Consider the following 24,147-nt stretch of genomic DNA (forward strand, 5'->3'; position numbering starts at 1 on the left):
ATTGAAATTAGATATCAATGAAACATTATCAGTGGTATAAATTATTTACTTACTACATAGGCAATTAACATTTTAAATGAGTTCAACACACTTAAGATTCTATAAACATTATTGTGTGGTACAGGATTTCTCAATACTTTGGGGAGATAAGGCATGAGAAATAAATCCAATGTGCATTTTCATATTAGAAAGTCATTATGCAGACATTTAAAGACAAAACTACAAATAAAACAAGAATACAAATCAAATTCTGTACAACATTTTAGACCGTACAACAGAATGATCACTTGGGATGAAAAAATACAATTTTCTTTCCTTATCTTCCACACAAACAATTCAGAAAACATGTTGGTTCATATGTAACATACTGGATTTGCTAACATTTTGAGTAATGCAGGCAAGATTTGCAGACACCTGATCATCCAGCACTTCCCAGCAGATAAAGGTCTTCTGAAAAAAATCAAGAGTAACCTGGCTAAAAGTGACAGTTGGTCCACAGCAAGGAAATATTTCAGTAAGATCAGTGAAAGCTTTTCCTGTGTTTTAATTGGCATTGGATTAGGGTTCACAAATCTCCCGGTTGTTCAGTGCCCTATGAGGCTAAGCTTGGGATGCTGTTCCAAGAGTACAGGCAGAGAGAAGTACTTGGATCCATCACTTGTTTTTGCTGCATGGTAAACACCTACACTCTCCGCAGAGCAACACTGTTGTCGCACGGGTTTGCTACAATCCCACAAAGCTTGGAATTCTGCCTGTTGATGCAGAAAATATGGTCGTTTCTAAACACAACACAATGAGCTGCGGTTGACAATTAGGAGGAGTGCCTTGGACCTGCAATGGTTTTGGCTCCTTACACCTCTTGATAAGGACCTGCTGTTGGGCTGTGGCCTTTGTCTAACTGAGCCTTTGGAAAATTTTCAAAATCTTTGGGAAATTGTGAAAAGATGCCTCTGGGTGTTTGCATCACAGATGCTATGGTGCACTACTGCACACTAGCCTGGTCTTCCAGTTACCAAGTACCCTAGGAGAGACCATTTTAAATGACAACATTCACTATTGATACTGTGTTGGAGAGGTCTGGGATGAGCAGTAGCACCACTACCAAGAAACAACTACTGGCAAGGATTTCGGTTTTGTGATAAAAATCAGGCTACTTCCAAAAAATCAAAGTAAGCTCCTAAATCCTGATTATCTCTGCTACAACGAGACAAAGAGGCTACAGGCTGAGCCACGTCTTTTAACAGTTTTCTGTTAAGAACAGTAAATTCCAGCATCAGAAGAGAAAGAGAAATAAAGCAATGCATGCTATAGCAAAGGCAAGAAAAGAGGCCAAAACTTTCAGGTGGAGAAGTAGTGCACGAAGGACCCAGAATCCTTGAAAGACATTAAATAGCCCCCTGACGACTTTCAGGGGCATGAGAAAGGACATGCTACAGCCAGGTATTGGCAACTTCCCACAGAGCAGTAAATCTCTTGCAAAGTCTCTTTGCAAATCCTGTTTATGTGCCTTCAAAAAACATCAGTTATTTCTCACACAGTCCCCAGAGCTAAATTGCGCAGTGGTTTATTTTGCATGTGTGTTATATCACAAATTTGTTAACAAGGCACACTGCTATAGTAATCCTAAGAGGGGAGTCCCTTTGCAAGTTTGCCTGTATATATATATACTTTCTATTCTTCACAAAGCCTTTAAAACAAAAAAAAAAAAAACAACAAAACTGTGACTGTTGTGGAGCCTATGAGGCTGAAACCACTACCATCTGAAAATCAGATACCATGACAACAAGTGAAATATAAGACAACTGGTATATTAAATTAGATTTAGAATGCTGCAGGATTTTCTAAGCGTTGTGGTTGGGTTTTTTTTATACCACTGGTTGTTACAGTTTCAGGTTTGAGTACTGATATAGGTCAGTGGATCTGCCTCTTCCATGTAAGAAGACGAGGAGACCGAATTCCCCTTTTATTTATCATCATGGGATTGAGGAGACATAAGAGTAACTCTCTGTACAAGCAGACTTTCAACAGGGGAAAACTGGGAAAAGTAAAAGAGAAATAAAGGCACATAAAATATGATTATCTCTAGGAACTAGTTGGTAAGATAAAGCATTAAGCTATCAAGTAGTGCTCCAATTGGGCTGCTTTTTAAATTGCACGTACATTTCATTAGTAGTGGAAGTCACAGTACAATAAGGCAACTTAAAATCATATTATAATGTTGAAGTCGCACAGTAATTAAAACTGGACAACATCCTTAGTAAACTCTTGGAAAACATCAGCCAGAGACAGGGTGTCCACATTCATTTTTATTAACTCCATGATCTGTGGCAACTGATTCCAGCAGGTTTAGCCTTTATATTCTGCCAGATATTGATTAGGAGAGCTAATATTATTAATTATTTCTAAGTCTAAGGAATGAATTTCCATGAGTCCTAGCTAAGAATATATAATATGCCAATAACTGGCATAAGAGTGCAAGGTGGGGAGGAACATTTTTTCCCAGGTCTCTTTGTTTACAGGATTTCCAGGCATTGTGCCAAGATTTTTCCCTATGTTAAAGAAAACTCCATTCTTTCACATCCTTTATTTTCCTGCACACAGCTCGACTCTCTCATGCTGTCAAATTCCCTTTGAATCCCTGATACAGTCAAATCCAGTTTGCTGCACTCAATTTAAAAACAGCGGTTTTGTTTGCTTTTTTTCTGAGCACAGTAGCTTGTGGAAAAAAAAGAGGAGAAGGTGAAGAACCAGCTCTTTGATTTGAACCTGGTTTCTACTAGCTTCATCTGATGGCCCTTAATTCTTGTGTCAGAAAAGAGTGTGATAGTCAATCTCTATCCACCCTTTCCAAGGCACTCAAGGTTTTTCAGACTTTATTATATCTCCCCTCAGCTGTCTCTTTTTCCAGCTGAAGAATTCTGTATTGCACACTAAAAGTCACTGAAGCGCACTTGCACAATGTAAGATAAACAATCCTGTTTATTTAAAATACTGATCAGAGATTAATGAAGACTTTGAATTTCAAGCTTTTACCTGTATGATGTTAGGATTTTATTTTCCAAGAGACACAAAAAGTGCAAAGCGTGCCACAGGTCAAAAAGCCCTCTTGGGTTTGACCGATGTAATATTGATCTTGATTAGAACAAAGCTACTTATTTTCTGGAAGACAGGAAAAAATTGTGGCCATTTAACTGTGCAAAGAAATATCATCTCATGGGCAATTATTAGCAAAATGTTACCAAAAAAAAAAAAAAAACCATGAGGAAAAACACTTTAAAAATACACAGATACCTAAATATTTTCACATCGTTGGGCTATGACCGTTTTGTTACGTTGTGTCCCACACAGGTGATATATAGTACAATACAAAACAACATATCCTACGGATCAGTATAGAAGCTTTCCCCCTTTATCCTCAGCACAGGTGAAGTCAGACTGCTTGCAAAGTCAGACTGCATGCAGGATGCTATGGCTGTATTTCAACAGCACAGTCCATTACAGCATGGTACCCAGTTACATCAGTCTCCAAGCCTGTTCACTCACCTCTAGTTCTGCCCGCTGTGCTTCCCCAAGTCTCTAGTATCATTACACCACTAGGATTTTAGCATGACTCTCGAATTAGTTTTAATCTTGAAAGTTTTTAAAAGAACAGTTATTTTCATAGCATATATCCCCATTCAGTCACACACTGAGTTGAGCCTAATGTTAACCTGAGGGTTTTCCTCAATATTAAGAGCAAAATTACTTATCAGCAGAAAAGAACTAAAGTATTAAAGCTAATGGGTGTTGTCTCCATTTATATTACTGGAGTATTTGATGCATAACGCTTGCTTTAGGAATCTTACTTTACTTTTATAAAATCATACACACCTCTTTCTCATCTTACAGATTTGGGTTAAGAAACTGAGTGACTGCCTCCAGTATTCTCAGCTATTCATCAAATTCACAATTCTTGGCATGTTTTAGGAGCAAAGAAAGAAAAGTTAATTAATAATTACTGTGGTGCTTTAGACTTACTGCCTGTGTGGATCTGCAGTCTAGGAGCTATGCAACATGACTTTTTAACTCTCACAATAATTTCAAAGCAGTGAACCACCAGAAAGTCCCAATACATACACTCAATATTGTTTCACATTGACGAGCAGAGGTCCCACGCTCTCATTTCTTCATGTACCCTTTTGCATGTCCAGACTCATAATCTCTTCTGAAGAAATGGGAAAGGAGGAAAAGGAGCGGGTGGCAAAAGCAACACATTCAGTAGTCTTAAGTATCTTTTCTTTCTCAAAACTCCGCCTAAGGCTAGAAGATTAACTGAAACTAGAATTAACAACAAGAAGAATGAGGGGCACTTAACCACTTACTGAAAGAGCAGTAACAAAATCTGCCTTCCCCCAAAGCTAAAAGACACCAAGAGCAGTGATGAGGAGGGACCCAGATGACCCTCCTACCACTATGTACTTCGTAGATACATTTCTGGTATGGAAACGTCACCAGTGTTGGCTACAAGAGCAGCTATTATTCCCAGCACAGGAAATTCACAGCTTTTTTTTTGCTTCTTACTGCTTGTATAACAATGGTCTTATTACATACATCCATCCAGGCAACGCATTAGACAAGACTGAATTCCACCTGGACCTCTTCCCAAACGTTATGAGACAGATAGGAAGACATTAAGAAAATAATCCTAATCTTTTTACACCAGTAACTGATTTTACTTCCACTTCAAAAGTCTACTGACACACAGGGAATCCTGCAGGCTAGGAAGGAAGATTAGAAGATTAAAGTGAAATTATCTTAAATAAAAAGTTTGGATAGGGGAATTTAAAGTGAGTTTGTCTTTAATGAAGACAAGAAGGGTAGGTGTGGAAATCAGAATTTTAATTGCACTGTGCAACGGAATCATCCCAGGGAAAATGATACAGAAACGGTAAGAGAACAAAAACAAATAGCTCAGTACTTTCATTGAAATACTATTTTTTCATTCTACGGGTTCTAACTCATATCAGAAGAGATGGTCTGGCAGGCTTGTTGAAGGCAACTGGGTACTGAAAACAACTTAGAACTTGCAGAAACGTGTCTCTAAGGCATATCTTCATTGCTGCTGATGCCAAGCAAAAATACCAGAACTCTTAATTAAAAACAGAGATTTAAACAAAAGTAGCTTTATACTGATTCTCAGTGCCCTTATTCTTCTCACTCTTGACAGTAATCAGAGATGGAAGGTCTGATGTCCTATAAACTCCAGTCCTCATCCTCCCTTGGCAAGATCTCAGTTCAGAGATGTAACCTTCAAAGCTGAGGTTCCCTTCAGAATCGTCACAGGAGCGTCTGCCACTGCCTTCCCGTTTGACTCCATCCACATCAATTATCCTGTTTACAGGGAGCTCTGTTCCGGGGTTCTCTGTCGCACCAGGAGGGTTAAAGCTTCTGCTGGTCTTTGCTTTGTGAGACGTCTGCTCACAACAGTTTCCTGAAGTCCCTTGTGAATCTATTTTCTTTCTGTGGTTTGCACCTAACAGAAGAATTAAAAACAAAAAACACAAAACAGAACAGTTATGTATCTTCTGGTTTTAGCAGTTTTCAATATTGCAACCTCCTCTGAGGTCCTAATGGTAGATAGTCAGCTGGGATATTCCTCCACTCCATCAAGGAGACTTACCGATGTACCAAGTAGGTGACTAAACAGTAGACGTCAATGATAACTGTAAAATGTTCACATGTAACTGTCTTAATTTAGCATTTTTCAGAGTTTTCAAAAAGACTCCATTAAAAACAACTACTTAGTATAAATTTGTACACCTCCAGAACAAAAACTCTCACACCAGCAAACCCAAAGGTGAAGGAGGTGAATATAAAGCTTCCACTGGGGCAGAACAGGAGATGTTCCTTGACTTGAACTGGCCTCCAATACCAGATCCTTGCTGAGATATTATTTTTACTTGGCTGGAGATTAATTCTCTAGCAGACTAAGAAAGCATGTTTCAAAGTTGCAGTTCACTGTCCTAAGTGCAACCAAGCAACTATGGGCCACAGTTTACAGGACAAGATGAAAAGAAATAATCTGCTGAAGGGCTTTAAATATTCAAGAAACACCTGAGTTATGTGTGATTTTTTTTTTTAACCTTGAAGTTTCTTTTTGGTACAGCGCTTCCGAAATCACAATTGTTAGGATTTGGACCTGTTCTCTAGAACTACTCATAAAAAGTCATTACTAACCCAAGCTAACCCTAGATTAAAACCTTGAGCTCCCAAAAAGCTAGTCTTGCATTCGGTGTGACACTGCAAACCGCTAGGCGCTTATTAGAGCAAATGCAGACAAAGCTGGTTTGCCTGTTTCAACAGGCAACAAGAAGGGAAGGATGAAGAATGAGTTGATTTCATGATTTGCACCATGGTTATCAACAGGATTTCTGTAGTTGAGGTGCCTCCACCATAATGATACAAAAAGGGGCAAGATTTTCAGGGAGAGAGAACTGCGTTTATTAGACCAACTGATATGCAAGGAAAAATAAAACTTTCAAGGCACAAAGGCAGACCTGAGTAAGGGCTTCCATTTCATATTTAATTTCTTTTTTCCACGTATACCAGTCAGTCTTTTAAAAGATACCATTTTATCCAACATGCCTTACCTAAAACATTTTTTAACTTTTTGCCGCAGTACACACAAGTGCCTGACAAGCACATTTAGCCACACAAATCCCATGAGACTTATGTGGTTAAATCCCATCACTGGCTTAGAAATTTTTTTTTTGTGTTTGTTCCACAAATTGATGTGCACAGTTTTTTGCAAGAAAAATAATTTTCAATGTATAATCATCATAATCAAGAACTTTTTGATATGGAGAAGGGGAAAAATGCAAATGAAAAGGACAAAAAAAAGCAATCTCATACTGTTTCAATCAAAGCACTCCAGGGTCTTCTGAAGGGTTAAAGCTTTCTATTTAATGAAAATAAGTTAGAATTCTAAGTAGTGCAATATTACTTTACTGCTTTAGCTACAATGCAGCCCCACATTAATAATGTGGATATTCCACATCAGTAATGCTTGCCTTTTTTCATATCCAGAGGAATTAGATCAGACTCCAAACAAATCAGCTGAGCAATAGCAGAGAGAAGGCAGAAAGTTTTCTCAGCCCTGCTAGCCCAGCACGACTCCAGCCTACTAAATTACAGCTCACATTTAATGGGACTATATTATGCTTCGTGTTTACATCTTCCTACTGCAGCCAAACAGTGGCTTAATTTTAACTGCTGTTTGCATGGCTTTGGTGTAAAATGCTATTCTTCTATTCTAAAATGTTTATCTTAACATGCATGTATTGAATTGTACTCTTGATCTCTTTAATCCACTATTCTATGTCCTTTGAGGAAGATCTCTGATTCTCCTTTCAAGTTGGTTTAAGAGAAATACTAATTTCTGAAAAGCCATACTAATGATAAATTACGACAAATATTTTGCACTGACAGATCATGAGTGATCTAGTTGTCCTAATACTGAGAATACATCCTTCTACTACATGCAATGTAAAGAAACGACTTTGATGGTGGTGTAAGGTTTCATAGCTCCGTTGAATTGAACTAAGCTGAAACACTTTCCACAGTCAAAAGATACGGCCCCCATTAAGAGGGTACAACAGATGAAAGAGCTGGAAACTCCTACTGAGGACCACAATGGAAGGTGTAATTATTGTTGTATTTATTTGGTTGCTAAGTGTTTCTACAGATAAATATAAGAAATGCCAGTAAGTCTTGGAATTATGGTGTCACTAAGTCACCACATGAATCAACTGGGCTCGCGAGTCGTCTGATAGGAACAAAGCAAAAATAAGGTTAATGTTAGGCTTCACAAGACATAAGCCCCTCTGAAGAGGAATAAATCTGTATTATGGGCAGTTTTTTCTACTAATGCCCTTTTCAGGAGCAATCCCTCTGAAGCATCTAATAAATTATTACTAGAGGCAGGACAGTAACAGAGAAGGTGGTATCTAAAATACTGGTTCAAAAGACTATGGAATTACTAAGGGGTAATACTGTGAAGATAATATCACTTTTCCTGGCAGAGTAGAAAAGATCTTGGCTCATCTGCACCAAACAGGAAGATGATTTCAAGAGTAGTTCTACATGAAAAAATATTTTAATGTGCTTTTTTTTCCTCATTTTTAAAAACAAAGCATTTATGAAGCAAGGCTATTTAGCATAAATTATAGGAGAGATTCCCAAAACTAGCTTGTGTATAAACGTATCCTGCAAGTTTTAAAATAGACTCAAGATTTGCATGTACTCAGTGGAGCTTTATAATGAGGCTTAAATGATGCCTATAACACTTCTGCACTGGTCTCCTTCTCATATTCTCTTTCTGAGTAACAAATAGCTGAGCAAACTTAGCTATGCGGGGCACCATCTAAGGTGCAGAGAGCTGTCACAGATAAAATTTCTCTTCACATATTCTTGCACTGAAGTGATGAAAACCTCCACGGATAGCTTCGCAGATTGCTTTGCCTTGCATAAAGCATGTCAGGAACAATATTACGTTTTCCCGAATCTAGTCCGTCAAATGCCCTACCTAACTTCGGAAGGGAAAGGAAGCCAGTGCTTACAGCAGTAGTTGCACAGATTGCTTTCCAGACTGGAATAGCATAATCATGTCTATTGGTAATCTTCACCTCCTCTGCTAAGCATTCCACACAGCTCTAAGGGAATTTTCTTGTGCATCTGATCCCGTTCATATGTTCCGGCTGCTTTAAAGATTGGATCATGCATGTCATCTTCTGTCCTTAAACTGGAGATCTGCTATCTTGCAGACTCGCAGCTTAAAAGGCTAAAAGTGCACTGGTCTGGATTTTTCAAAAGGTTAACGATCAGGCACTGTTTTGGCTGATCTCCTGGCTTCCTTTACCAATATTTCTCTTTCTCTGATATTTTGATTTTGTGTATTATTCTCAAGCTCCCTGAATTTAACATTATGATTATTGAAAAGTGTCTTCACGGAGGAAGACAAAAGGAATTTTTCTTCTTCTGTGTAAAATATCCTTCAAGCTCTAAGACCTAAACAAGATATCAGAAGACATTGTCTTCCAAGTAGGTTAGGACCAAGGGAGTATTTGGCCAAATTGCAGGCAAAGACAAGGTTGCAAAAAATGTCTTCACAGAGGAAGACAAAAGGAATTTTTCTTCTGTGTAAAATATCCTTCAAGCTCTAAGACCTAAACAAGATATCAGAAGACATTGTCTTCCAAGTAGGTTAGGACCAAGGGAGTATTTGGCCAAATTGCAGGCAAAGACAAGGTTGCAAAAAACCTGGAAATTTCAGGAACAGCATTAACTGTGAAATGTAGATGATAGTATCAAATAACCATAACTCTAACGTAGATACTTGGGATTTAAAGGTCCACCCACAACACCTTGCAATGATATTGTTTCTATACCATAATTATTAGATTCATTCATTTTCAATGTGCCAAATTTTAGTTATGATTCACTTCTTAAAGCATAATTTAGATCTGACCTGAAATTCAGCACCTACAGTTTTAAGTGATCAATACTCGATATGGTTCCACTCACACCATATCTATCTTTTTTTATAAAAGCAAGTAGATGTTTATTAAGTTTCACTGTAAGAGATGAGCTCTGTATTTGAAAGTCCATACTTAGTGCATTTCGTATATGACAGAATGTTAAATTCTATTCCATAATTTTCCCAACACCATTTCCATATAGACAGACATCTCTTCCATGTATATTCAGTGTCACACTTAGCATTCTACCTTTGCTAAAATCCTACTGTTCTTGTCAAAACCATTTACTATTTAGATGGCTCTGAGTTCTACTGAAAGATAACAAGAATACTCTGCTGACTTCTATACTGTTACAGAATGAGCTCCAGTTTAATGATTTTGTGCTGACTTACAGCAGATAAGAATCTGTTTGAAGTATTTCATAATACTTATAACTAACTCGTGTGAAAAGAAATCACTGAAGTTTTCAGGAACAATTCCTGGAATTGGTTATTTACTGGCATAAACCACCCCCAAATGTAATCAGTCATTTTCAGTCTCCAAATGAATAAGACCATGGTGTGTTCTGCAATGCTGGAAATTGGGCAGATACTGTTCTCATCTCCGATTCCATTCAACAACCTGTGCTAAGGTGATAACGTGCCCTGAGAGAGCAGTTTTTCACATGAGACTTAAAAAAGGAGCTTTGTGATGGTCACTTCTGCACTGGATGTTCACTTTGATGTTCACTGGAAATATTTCAGTGTAAGCAACTCTTTTCCTTAAGATACATGTAACCTGACAGTTTCACTCTGGGAAAGACACTCCTCCCTTCCTGTCCTAAACTGCTGGGAAATGGTACTCAAAATTTTAGCCTTCCCAGATGTGGATTCTTTTAAGTGGTGGATAAATGACTTCCACACTGGCTGATGTACTATTAGTACTGTAAGCATTTTTTTTTTAAAGTTTGTAAAGTGATTCATGCTTCCGGAGGGAAAAGGATACTTTACATTTAAGATTTAGAATTCTGCAGGTTAAACTTCTTTTAACAGCTTCCTTCCTTTTATCTTTAACCTGATACAACACCGAAGAGGAAGAGGATTTAATAAAAGATTCCTACCTACAGTTTATGCTCAATCTTTTCAAAGGAAATTTGACTTTATATGCTGTATTTCACTTGCATGATGAAACATCAACTGCAGCATATGCTTGGTGCCTTGAAATCTGACTCAGTAACAATGAACGCATCAAGCTAGGAAATGGATTATTCTACAAAGCAGCAATACTCAGCATTACTAGTCTATTTACTTTTGTCCTGGGCGTTTCTGGAATACATTTGCCGTGTTAAGTTTAGAAAGACAGGGCAGATGATAGAAATTCTTTCCTTGCACTCATCTCAAAAGCATTTGCAAGAAGAACAAAGCACAAAACATTATTCAGAAAGACAAACTCTGAATATTACATAGAAGAGGGAGCTGGTATGACTACTGCTGCTCACCAGAGGCATATATAATTAAAAAAGGAAACACAACAAACTGTGTTTGCTGAGGGCAGTGACCTTTTATATACATGGCTACAACAGCTGCTGAAGGGGACTGCACGCAACATCATTTAAAAGCCAGGAATAGTGCGAGAATAAATAAAACAAAAAGTTCTGAATTTTCATCCAGACTGACATGCATGCCCTCAATAACACCATCCAATTTGCTTAAACTTTCTGTTTCTCCCCTGCTAAAACTGAAATAATCTTTTAATACTTTCCAAGCACTAGACATGACAAAACGTCTCTGCAACAGTCTACAAGTATTCAGCCCTCAGTTTGATCTTTCAGCATTTATTGTTAACATTCATTTTGCTTTCCCGTCAGTAGTTGGTAACAGCAGGTTTAATTACTGCAGAGAGTAATATGTCGGGAAATAGTGGATTGAATTACTTGAATCAGTTTTAATTTAATCTGCCATTCATTATGTTATTTTTCCATTAAGAAATTCTAAAATGTGGTTGAGCAGGGCTACCAGTTACATTTCAACTAATAATTTAACTAAGTTCATTTCATCATTCAAATGTAAGTCATGTGTTTGCATAGATCTGGTTTTAGCCTGTGTGCATTTGGTTCAAAGAGCAGTTGTAATTTTTCTAACATTTTATCTAGTTAGTGATAAAATTTGTAATTCTTTCTAAAATGCGTATCTTGCTGTTTGATTGAAATAAGCTTACATTTCAAATAACCATCCCTCAAGGCCTTCCCTGCTTCCCCATTGTCTACTTTTAACATAACTCTCCTTCTCCTTCGTTTATTATTGATCTCAGTCGTGTACTACATGTAATTCTCCTATTTAATCACACTCTGATTAAGAGAGGATTAACAGATTCTGGACTTAGTATTACTGGATCCCCATGAGTACTTCTTTATATTGATCCAGAATCCAATTATCTTCTATAAAATTACACAGAACTAGTAAGGATGTAATTAACTGCAGGACAATATCCTTTGTTAAAAATAATGATTTACATTATTTTTACATCTTTTAAGTCATAATCCCTTCCTTTTCTTAAATTTTTATTTCATTTATGTTTTCATTTATGTGGTTATCTTGATTTACATAGGAAACACCCCTGGATTGTATCTAAAAGATGCCACATGAATTAAGGGATTATGTAAAATATCAACTGCATAAAATATTACAGAATTTATTACAAAAATGAAGTTTTATTTTGAATTTTTGAAGATATATGTATGATCATTTTTAATCTCCTTAATTGTCACAAATTTTATTGCACTTGAAATTCATTACCCTTATAACAGAAATTTAGTAGCCAAAAAGTGAAAGTCACAGAAATACCGCTGATATTATCTATTATCTATTCCTTGGTTGTAGCGCACTGCATCCTTTCTGTGAATAACAAAAAAGAGCAGTTGGGATTTTTTTTTTTTGTCTTTAGGAACAATAGCCAGCCTCAGGCTCTGAAAGTCCACCCTGCATTTTATTTCTGCATAATTTATCTTTTAAAGCAAAAACATCCTAGCACTGGTACTGACTATCCCATTTCTGAAAGAATTCTTTCCGATAAGAAAGGAAGCAAGTTTATTTTGAGGATACGATTGCCCACCTATTTCAGAAACAAAGTGATGTCTTCAGAAAAAGTTAAGTAACTGTTTATATAGTCTAAATTAATCCTTTATCTTCCATAGCCATATTATTAAAGTATAATTCCAGAGAGTTCACCATGCTTTTGTTTTCCCTAGCTGGCTCTCTGTCTTAACCAATGACATTACACACCACTTAAAAGAGAGTTTGGAATAAACTCTTTATTCGACTGAATTGCTGGATCCAGTCCATACATCTACTCATAAAAATACCTTCTTACTTGGTAGGCAATAATTCCTTTGACTGTAATTGTAATTTCATTTTAAGGATATTTCTCATCCTATATGAAAAAGAAAAAGAGATTTTATTTTTTTTAATAACAGAATGAAGAACAATTTGACGGAATCAAATCTACAGTCTGTGCACCTTCAGTTTGGATTGCTGCAAATTGTCCTATCTAAGGATGAAATGGTACACCCTGAAAAAGCCCAATCACTACTAAGACTGAATGCTCACCTACTTTGTAGCAGAGGCAACAATCACACTGAACAACTCACAGGCCCCAGCGGAATATCGCTGAATAAATAATTTAGTGCAAGGCCTCTGGCTTGATATTCACAGCTCTTGAGGGAACTAAAGGTTTGAAAGACTGCCTCTCCCCAAGCCAGCTATTTTTCACTTGTGTCTAACCTCCAAGGAAAAACTGGACAACATTCAAAGTACCTAGACTATACCAATACAATTTAAAAAAAAATAAACCCAAAGACATTAAATCAGTATTTTAATGCTTTCAAAAATGAATGCATCACTTCAAGCCAATTAATACCACACAATAATTGTTATTTCTTCCACAGATGGGTACCACCACCATTATATGTAGAGACATGAAGGAAGAGCATTTCAGAATTAGTCTTCAAGATTCCAGAAACCTCTGATTTTTAAAGTGGGAAATTTGCCAGAAGTAGCAGGCTTATTAAAAAATAAAGACATTTTTTCTTGATAAGTAATGCAACTAGAATCAGTAATGATTTTTGTGTTGCAAACTGATTTGATATTTATTTCATAGCTAAATATTACTACATAATAAACGTTTCACTAATTTAAGAAAGCTAAGATCTGATTTGAAAAATTGTTCTCAAAAACTCCAAGAGATGCATACCTCACTTTGCTGTTTTCTATTATTTGTATTTTGCTTTCTAAACCTTCAAATGAAAAAAAAAAAAAAACAAACTCAAGAGTTACCCGTCACAGGGATGGATATTGGCCTGGCTTTACTACATCAGTCTGCGATCAGCAAATTGTCCCCTGCAGAACATGAGGGACTACTCCATCCTCCCCAGTCCTTTTCTCAGCATATATAAACCCAATGTATAAAGGCCCAATGCATAGTGAAGCATACATGTCATTTGCCTTTATACCAATGTGAAACCAAGATTATAAACCACTTTAAATTACGTAGTCATTTTTCATTTTATCCCAACATTTTGATTCAATAAACCAATCAGACAGCATTTTCCATTGACAAGAGATTATGAATGGAGAACCATTGAAGCACTTAAAAAAGCAATCATTATTAATGATTTAGTCCAAAATATCGATTCTTGACTGGAGATAGTTTCCAGTAGTCTTTATTACAATTACTGTACATCATTGAATAGTGTTTCCATGCAAACTCCATGAAATCATGAGAATAGAAGTTTTAGTTCAGCTCACACTTTTTCGATAAAATCACTGCTCTTTTGTAGAATACAGTTCCCATAAAATAGTAGTGTACTGTGAGAGGAGTGTAAAATAGTTACTGTATGCAATAAGGTTGAAGAAAAAAAGGAAGGCATTTTACATCTTTCTTTTTGATTTTTGATATTCCTCAAAAAAAAAAAAAGAATCTGGTTTGTTATAAAGCTAAAATAAACTAAGATTTTATTTTGCAAAATTATTTCGTTTGTTTACTTAAAGGTTTCTCATAGTGAATATGACAGAAAAATAGCACACAATCACCAGTGAAAGCAGAGTAGACCAGCTGGAATACATGAAAATTAAAATCTGTAAAAAAAAAAAAAAGAAAAAATAAGTAATTCAATATGTAGGATACTAGTTATTTGTTGTGGAAAAAATCTGAGTAATTTTAAAAGGGGAACTCCTACAGGACTTTCAAATGCTTCATTTTCTTTCATGGAAGCCCATGACTATGTGGGCACATAGTGACTTTTGGAAAAATTACATTTTCAGCCCCCAGAACACAACGAGACCTAGGTAACAGCATGACAAGCCTTTCTGCAGTTTTGGGTTTTTTTATTTAGGCTTCACAGTACTGTTATGTAGGACTCATTTCTAAGAATGAAAAGGGTAGCGTGGTCTCCAGCACCCATCTAACCCTTCATTTTTTACCCAAGACTACCAAATAAAGAGGTTGTTATATTGGTTACTCCACACCAAATGAACTGAGATCACCAGCTCATTTCTTAAAGGGAAGAATTGCTTTAGTTTAAGAAGGAAAGTAATGAATATAAAGTTTAGCCCAAGAACCCAAAGACAGAAGAGAGTCTCCTTTCAGGAGTTTCTGTTACAACTCATTTAAAAGAAATCTCCTGTCTTATCTGCCTTCTGGTGCACATGTCAATGCTATGGATTTCACATGTGACCCATCAGCATCTCAAGACAGCATTTGCCCTTTGATAACTGGATTATTAACAAATACAACGTTTGCCAACTTTGTCTCATGGTAATTGCTAGTTCGTATCTATAATCTGTTTATTATTAGAAGACAATTTTAATCAGAATTCTTATGCAGGACCAAAAGAACTGTTTTCAAATAATGAAGAAAATCAAAGCTTAAAACCAGTTTGCGTAACTAGGTCTAGAATTTATTACTCCTGAGAGAACAAAGATACAAAATACATGTGAAAACTACACAAAGATTTCTACAAAGTAAAAAGTAGAAAGTGGGAAAAGGGAAAGCTACAGTTCAGTGGTTACACAGAAATGTATGGCATGCATTAAAATATTGTAAATTCATGAAGGTTTTTTTAAGTGCAAATGGTTTTTTTTAACAGTTCTCACTGAAAAATATGCAAATTGATACCTATGTTGTACACTTGTCATATTATCAGAAAGACACCAACACAAATCTATGCATATACACATCAATATGTCTGAAGTACATTTTGTGGTTTTGTTATTCAGAGGCACTGGTTACAAGTCTGTTCAATACTCAGTTTCAGAAATTAAGTGGTAGCGCTTATAGAACATTTCTCAAATACTACTAATAAAGGAATCTGTTTTTAAAATACCAAGAGGATGAAATAATTTGCATTGCCATTTATAAGCATCCAACAACCAAAGAAGTATTTACAAATCATCAACCATACAGATAAAGAGCAGTATCAAATACTCTGTGTAAAAAGATAAATAATTAAAATGTATATTCCCACATCACAAAGAAATGTGATCATACAAATTATGGCACCATAGGCTTGTGAAACATCAAAAATAAACGTAGCATGTCGCACATAGATACCTCTTCTTATATTTTACATTAAAATGTACAGTACCATGACTGCAAAACGTCAATGTCACAACACCCATCGTCTTCAAACTCTTGTTTCTGGTAATAGTAATGATTATTAGAGTCTGTGTTTATAAAGATATTCCATATTTCAGCCTTGGGCTACTATTGCTCTGTGATATTGCTAGACCACTAAACTTACGTCCTAAAAAAAGTTACATATTTTCTTTAAAATTATCTAATAGAAAGAGCTATTTTACATGTGAATATTCTGAGAGAAAGTGTGATAGATGCAATCTATTTCTCTGTGTAGCAAAGTATGGGTTAAAAAAAACTGTAACATTTTTATTTTTAGTCACAAATATCTATCTTATTAGAGAAATATTTTTTAAATTGAGGTTTATCCTTTCCAAATTTTAATAATAAACAGTACTGCAATTTTCAATACCTAATTAGGGTTCCTGCTAAAGCACTTAAACTTCCAAACCCTAATCATGTATCTCATTATGACAAATGGATCAGCAAATCTGGAATGCAACAGTGCTATGGAGTTCAAAATGCTGATATGCTGTTTTGTACTGCTAAGGTAAAGAATGAGATAATTACAGCATATAGATGTATTTTAAAGGTTGGTCTGCAGGTGTCCATTTTTGGCCACATGCCAAATCCAAACAAAAGTACATTGTTAAAGGCAACCAGAAATATTACAGTTAGCACAGCCTAAAGCAATGAAAACCTTTTTTTTTTATAAAAAAATTAAGGTGCAGAGAGAATTTTTCTTGTTTTAATGGGTGCCAAATATTGGAAAAGTAGATTTACATGAAAGGAAAGACTATTAAAATCTAGAAATACCTGAATTGGATCTTTGATATCCAGATTTTTCCTGATTACCTGCAAAAGGAGTTGGGGGTGGATAGTTGGCTTCTGAGAGATTACTGATGTCTGACGGTGGTGTTGGTGGTGGCGGTGGTAGCAAAGTGCTGTTAGGGCTACTAATATCTCCTTCAGCCACAAGGGTCAAGTCTGCCACATTCTCATCATCTACCATCTGTATGCCTTCAGCTTGTAATTCTCTTGACTGCCTTTTCCATACTGCTGCATTGTTTTCCTGTGCATGCGGAATTGGAGACAATGCAGTATTAAAAGGAACACTGAAAGTCTTCTGACTGTGAAGTGCTGTCAAAGCAGATTTGTGTTTATTTTCTGAGTAACCCATTTTCTTAACTGAATTTTCATTAAAGTTTTGTATGGACTCCTGTTTTGCACTTGGTGATGTGGATTCATCCTTGCCATCGTTTTTTGAAACTCGTTTATTGACGCATTTAGGGCCTGCAGGAGTAGATGAGGATGGTTCTGGTCCAGTGGGTGGTAAACGAAGAAAGTCAGGAAGAATAAGGTCTTCTTTCCTTAGCAGTCCACGTTGGTCATCTGCTCTGTTACTTTGAGCTTTGGATATGAGTTCAAAAAATTCTATTGGGGAAAAACCCAAAATTGACAAGTTTTTGTCAGAAAGTGCAATGTCATTACAACGTAAATTTTCAGCACATTTATTTTCCATGAAGATCTTCAATTCTTTTAATGCTGCCTTGAAATAAGATCCCATGTTAATTAGGAACTTTTTCAATTGCAGCAATGTTCGCTAGCATCACTATAATTAAGACCATCAGGACTGCTATTGTAAGAGTTTTGCAGTTTAGAACAGCTGCAATTCACTGAGCCTTGAACACATCTTCCATTTTATGCAGTTAATAAATCTGTACACACACACAGGATTTTTTAATTCTTTGTACAAAACAAGGCTCTGGTCTTACTGACAATGGATGCACGTTATTATATTCTGGATGGTTTTTACCCATCTGAACTCAAAAATAGCCATGCCATTTGAAAGTTCAAACATTCAAATTGTTGCAAACTTTCTTGTTATATTCAATTTCTCAGTTTAATAATATTTTATCACAGTTTAAATTCAATTCATGGTGTAGTTTTAATCCAGGATGTTATCATCACAGGGCATGATCAGATGATGATTTAAGTAACCCCATTTTACTTTGTGCTGCAATGAATCAGCAGCATTTAGGTAGTCAATAACCAAAGAAGCCATTAGTAAAAGTGATGGGGTAGCTTTTTTACAGAGTTTTTAACACAATTAGAAGTGATTTTCTGATCATGTCCTTAATGATGTTTAATGATGTCCAATGGTTTAATATGTTTCTATGTATAAATAATACTCATAGTAAATCGCCACTGTTCTAGAAAGTCTCAAAACTTGGCAACAAGAAACTTATCAATCATAAGCCAAGAATTATACCACTTCTCAAAAAAGAAACATTGCAACAATAAACAAACTCTTTGGTACAAAACATACAAATATAAAAATATGTAATTCTTAATACAGGGTTCTCTGCATGTCCTAATTTTTCAAGAAGAGAGCATTGAAACTATGGAATATTAAAGATGCTTAAAAAGGCCATCTCCAACAGATGAATTAAAATAGATAGTTTCAACCCAGCTTATAAACACTGTTTGAAGCAAAAGCCATTACAAAATAAAGCACAGAATATTAGTATCAGTTTTAACTTAGTGCAATATGAAGTCATAGACTTCCACTTGTATGACCTTTTTCCTAATCCTCTATTCATATTTGGCAGGCTTTGCAAAAATGACTTTTTAAACATGCTTTGTCAAATGCCATAAAATCTGAATGTAGCCAAGATGGAAGCTTCAAAATGCTTCTTATTGCCAAAGTTTTGCAAAATGGCAGTATGCATATTAAAACATGCAACATTTCTAATATGTGTCATACAAAAATGTTCCTTTCTGAAATTTCAAACTTCATAGAACAGTTGTTGGATTTTTTTTCATTAAAAAATGGTCTACAACATTTGGTACGTATTTTCCGAACTTGGACAAATTTCACAAAATTCAAAATAAAATGTGAAAGCCTCGAATTCTGAAGTTTTCAAATTATGTTAATGTTTTACCCAGCCCTAGGAAGAAAAATGAAAATATTAAAATATGGAAAACAAGTTAACAAAATAGTAAGCAACAGAAAATAATTTAAAATGCACTAATATTTTGTAATAACACTTATATTAACAAACATCTATTTTGCAATAAAAGTTTTAGCCACAGCATTTTTTTCAGTTCCAGTCAGTGGACATTTGTTCAAAGATGAACCTTCATATGCTGCGTAACTGTGCATAACCAGGTTTTGGATATGCATATTAGGTAACATCAGCAGTAAATTTTAATCTGTGGGTAAAATATGTCCTCTGATTTTTTTTTCTACTTAGGAAAACAAGCAGGAATATATAGGACTGACAAGACAGTTAATTGCTTTAGTTAATGCCCTAGGGCAGAGGGTGGTATGTCAAAATTTCTACGGCTACATTGTTTTTATTCCTCTTTCTCTCATGCACATCTTTCTATAAGAAAGTAAATTCTCTTATGAGTTCTTTTCCAATGGTATCACCAAACCTATTAAGATGTAATTGAAAGTAACAACAGGACTCAAAATATACAAGATTACCAATAACCTCTTTGCTTATTTCTACTTCTAACCAACTTTTCAGAGCAGTTACTGAATGTAAACTAGGCTTTTACTCTTGCCCGTCACAGCTCCTCCAGTCATCAGATCGTACTGCCCTGACTGTTACAGACTTTAGCAGAAAATTTTCAAAAATTCTTACCTGAGTAAAAAAAAACGACTGTGCAGAATGCCCTTCAGTGAGTTGAAGACTCTTATGTAAAGGTGAACAGAAAGGCAAGCTTCTACATGGCTTGAATATCCCATTCAATACCCTTTGCAACTGCAATTGAGTAACTAATTCCTCTTTATCTTACCGGAATTAGGTAGCTTTCACTTTTGAAAATCCCACTAGGTACTAAATCTATCTTTAGGTATTCTTAACATTTTTCCTTCAGTTTCAAAAACTTTACAATTCAAATACAGCGTCAAAACAAAAACACAAGGACTATGACCATGATTTTCACAACGCAGTATTAAACACACGGTACCTTTTCCTACACAGATACAAAATTCTCATTTTTCTAAGACTACTTATGTTAATACGTAAACTATAAAGTTCACATACCCTCTGCTTCATCCAAATTTATTTTCTGACATTTTTTTTTCCCAATCTTTGCAATAGAGTCTTCTCTCTTTGACAGCCGGACTTCCCTAGCATTTTTTCCATTTTCGCCTTTCATTTTGATAGAATTAGACTTTCCTAGAGTTCTTCCCTCTCCCTGCATTAGAAGGAAAGTTAAGGTACTGCTTACATTTAGGCTGTATAATTGTGTACATAATATGATCTAAGCGAATAAAAAAGTTATTTTGAAAACACATTTCTCTAACACCACCAAAACAAATGTTTTAGTTTAATCTTGATTACTGCAAAGAACATTTGCCATAGTAGTTCCCAAAAATGTATAAACAAATATAGTATTGTTTACTCTGAAGAATTCCCATTACAGAAAGGGCCTTTGAATTTCAGAGTAATTCAATCATTTTCAAATATAGATAAGCCAACGAGACACAAAACAACAAATACAACACAGTGAAAGAGCTATTTGATTCATCATGAAGACAAAGTTCTCACAAATAAATGCTGTTCACAGTGGAAAAATATCAGATGAATTATAGCTATAGTCAATCTAGTTACACAATTTGGTTAATTCAAAATCATGGATGGATGCAGCTTTTAGTATAGAATTCCAGAAGGAAACAAATTATGATCTAAGGGACAAAAATCATTGCAGAAGACTTACGGTAGATACTTGATTTCTTGAAGTAGTTACAGTTGCACTCTGTTTCACTGATGCACCTTTTTGTTTATCTGTAAACACTGAACATAAACATACCTCCTATAACTATAAATTTATAATTTCTCAAAGTAATATTTAAGTGACAATGATGCACAAAACAGATTTTTTTGCTTTAAAATTTCTCAAAAATGTAGTCAGAAAATAAAGAGTGAGCACAGTTGATATCTCTGATACTTTTCAGTCAAAACCTACCAGAATCTCCCTCTCATCTTCAAATTTTCCTAATACTGGCAACACTTTCAAAGTTTAAAAATGCTGAAGTTTCCTTTAAGTTCTCCTAAATTTTAAGTTGATTTAGATTAAATAGCTTTTAAAATGTCAGCTAATAACTCAGTTTGTAATTCTCAAATTTAGAATTTAAACACAAAAAAAAATTTGCAGGAAAGACCACTGAAAGGTCACATTGAATCTTTTCCAACCTGTTTCATGCATCAATTGTTTCCTAGACATTGTCATATCTTCCTTGTCTACTTCTAAGTAACTAAATGGCTCCTTCGAATTACACCTGCCTACAACAAATATACTAACCAAAGACTGAGCTGCAAACACAGAATCATGGCCCTTTTTCACTGGTATATCGCCACAGAATTAGCCTATTGCTACTATGATCCTCTATGATTAAGGCTTTTAGAGCAGCTGGCAACACACAGGATTACAGTTTTACTGGTAATCCTTAAACTAATTATCTATGAGAGTATTTAGACTGGTATCTTTTTTCAAAATGACAATTGGTTCTGTTTGAGAAAAATAACAAATCTGATTCTCCTCAATAAATACCTCCATCTTTATTCTCCTAGTTCTTTCTCAAAGTGGATCTCTGCTCTAAGTCAATTTAATTTAACCACATCTAATTTCATTTTTAAAACTAAGTCTTCTATATCTATAAAAACGTCTCTTAATGAAACCAAACCTTTAGTCTCAAGGCTGCTTACATTAATTTAGCGTGTTAATTGTGCTAAAAGATTGTCAGCTGTTCAGTTGATTAAGGTTCTATTTTTCAAATTATTTTGTCCAGGGAAATCACAAATTATATCCTTTTCAGTATTATCTCCAGAAATCATCACTTAAAACTGGAGATGTAGGCTCTGCTACTTTCTCATGTTAAAGAAGGGGGTTACCATAGCAGTATATACAGCTGCTGCACAACTTGCATCATTTTACTTATACAGAATGTTTCTTATGAATTAATTGCCAAATTCACAGAAGTTATTTCGTATTTTATTCTTATAATTATTACTAGGCACTATGTCCCTAAACGTGTGTGTACATCTATGGCTGAGTGCAAGTAAAATAGCCAAGTATTACTAGTGCAAAATTTCTTACAGCAACAGTAAAGTACTTGCTATCAACAGATGAATTTAATCTTCAATCTTTAGAAACTGCAGTCCTTTCCAGTTAAAAAGAATATATGCTACATGTGACATACCTAAATTTAATCACATTTACCTCGTCTTCACATCAACAGAAGAAACTAACCAAAGTCAGGGTTTATGAAACTGACTTGACATCATAAATATAAGCTTTTATGCCAACTTACCTCTACCCTTTGTTGGTTCTTTTTCATCTAGAACAACCCGCTGACCATCCAGATTGGATATAGGGACACCAAGATCAAGTGGTTCCTGCTCACCATTCTAAAGTCAGATCACAGTTTGTATATAATAGAGAAAAAGCTGTTTTCAGAACAAAGTTATGCAGTCTGACATTTTTTGAAAGACAATGAGCAAAGCATTTTTACGTTTCAGAGTAACCTCAATATCTTTTTTCTACCATTCTAAAAATGTTTGTTCCATTTGTGTAAAACTACCTTGATTACAATGAGTGTAACCCATTTACGTGAGGAGAATGGTTTTGGCGAAAAGAAGACACAAGGAGAAAACAAAAAATCATACAATTTGCAAGCATGCACAAATACTCTAGGACCATTAGTGTGTATGTTCAGCAAAACATATTTTCCAGAGGAAGTCTGAGATTATGTTATATTCTAAATTGGTTGTATTTTATTAGTTTTGTAATTTTATTAAATGAAGTTATGTCTATACCAACATGTTTTTCAGTTATTTTAAAAACATGGACTGGTTCAGCCAAGACACTACACATTCTAGAAATACCACAAACATAACTTTCCATTCCTTGATACTCCATCATAATAGAATAGAGAAAATGCTAGCCAAGTGTCTAGTAGTAGAGAAGTTGAATCAGCCTACTTCCGCAGAAATTTTCTGTGAGGCGATTTGAGGCAACTTTCGTGACTCCCAGGATAATGGAACAACAGCTATAACTCATTTCAATCAACTTTCCCTGGCTAATAATGGGAAAAGTTGAGCTCTGGAAAAAGCTATGTTCAGGCTCTATTATTTAAGATGTTCGATTTATTCTGAAGGAGAAAATCATATAGATGCAGACTAAAGCTTTGAAGTAGTTATTATTAAGCATAATAATAATAAATATAATAATACTACGCATTTTCATCTCAACATGTAGTTATAAATACAGATTTTAATGCCTACTTATAAGGATAGGAATAATTTCAAGGACTATCATATGATCTTCTCCAGACAAAAAGTATTTCAGCTTGAATTACATCAAAAGATACTTACTAGTCTTGCCACAAGTTCATTAAGATTTAAACCATATTTTGCGACCACAGGCCTTAAGACTTCTGTTACTGGTTTGGTGGGTTTAGCCTTCAAACCAACTGATCGATTGATTGGAACAAGATCCAGCCTGAAACATACCAATTGTAACATGAAGTATGAAATATTCCAATAAACAAAATGTACAAAATATATAAAATCCAATCTACAGCAAAGTTATACTAGTTTTCAGCTAGTGACCCTGAAACTTCACTAGCACAAATCTATCCTAACTTGAAGGTATAAAGCCCTTTTAAGAGAAATAAAACTTCCACTGTTTCATTTGCCAGAGCCAAGTGAAGACATGAGCCAACCTAATTCCATGGTGATCCTCAGACCAACTACGTACATTCCACAGCTCTTTTATCTTTACAGTGAGATTGTTCTGACCACTCTGGTCCAGGCATGCTTCCAAAGTGACTCCATGCCTGTACTATAGCCTTGATGCAAGAAAAATATTTCTTCCCACTTCCACAAAAGAGACTCACAATGCCTTATTTAATTACTTTATGGTCTTGGACAAGAACTTCTGTTTTTAAGCACAGGAACAAATACAGTGGAATTCCAGATGATGTTAATTTCTGGCTAGATGTCAC

General features: G+C 35.4%; 1 protein-coding gene across 1 annotated transcript; it reads right to left on the reverse strand.

The window, feature by feature from the left end:
- Positions 1 to 4,859: 4,859 nt before the first annotated feature.
- LOC104163868 (regulator of G-protein signaling 12-like) lies at positions 4,860 to 23,642 on the reverse strand (the record flags this gene model as incomplete). The annotated part of the gene is made up of 6 exons (XM_009703005.1): positions 4,860 to 5,512; positions 16,941 to 17,558; positions 20,183 to 20,336; positions 20,859 to 20,935; positions 22,453 to 22,549; positions 23,516 to 23,642. Coding segments are annotated over 6 exons (1,438 nt in total), but the record flags the coding sequence as incomplete, so codon positions are not given.
- Between the last annotated feature and the right edge of the window lie 505 nt (positions 23,643 to 24,147).

Source organism: Cariama cristata, unplaced genomic scaffold, assembly GCF_000690535.1.
Source record: "Cariama cristata isolate BGI_N322 unplaced genomic scaffold, ASM69053v1 scaffold14016, whole genome shotgun sequence".
Taxonomy (NCBI): Eukaryota; Metazoa; Chordata; class Aves; order Cariamiformes; family Cariamidae; genus Cariama; species Cariama cristata.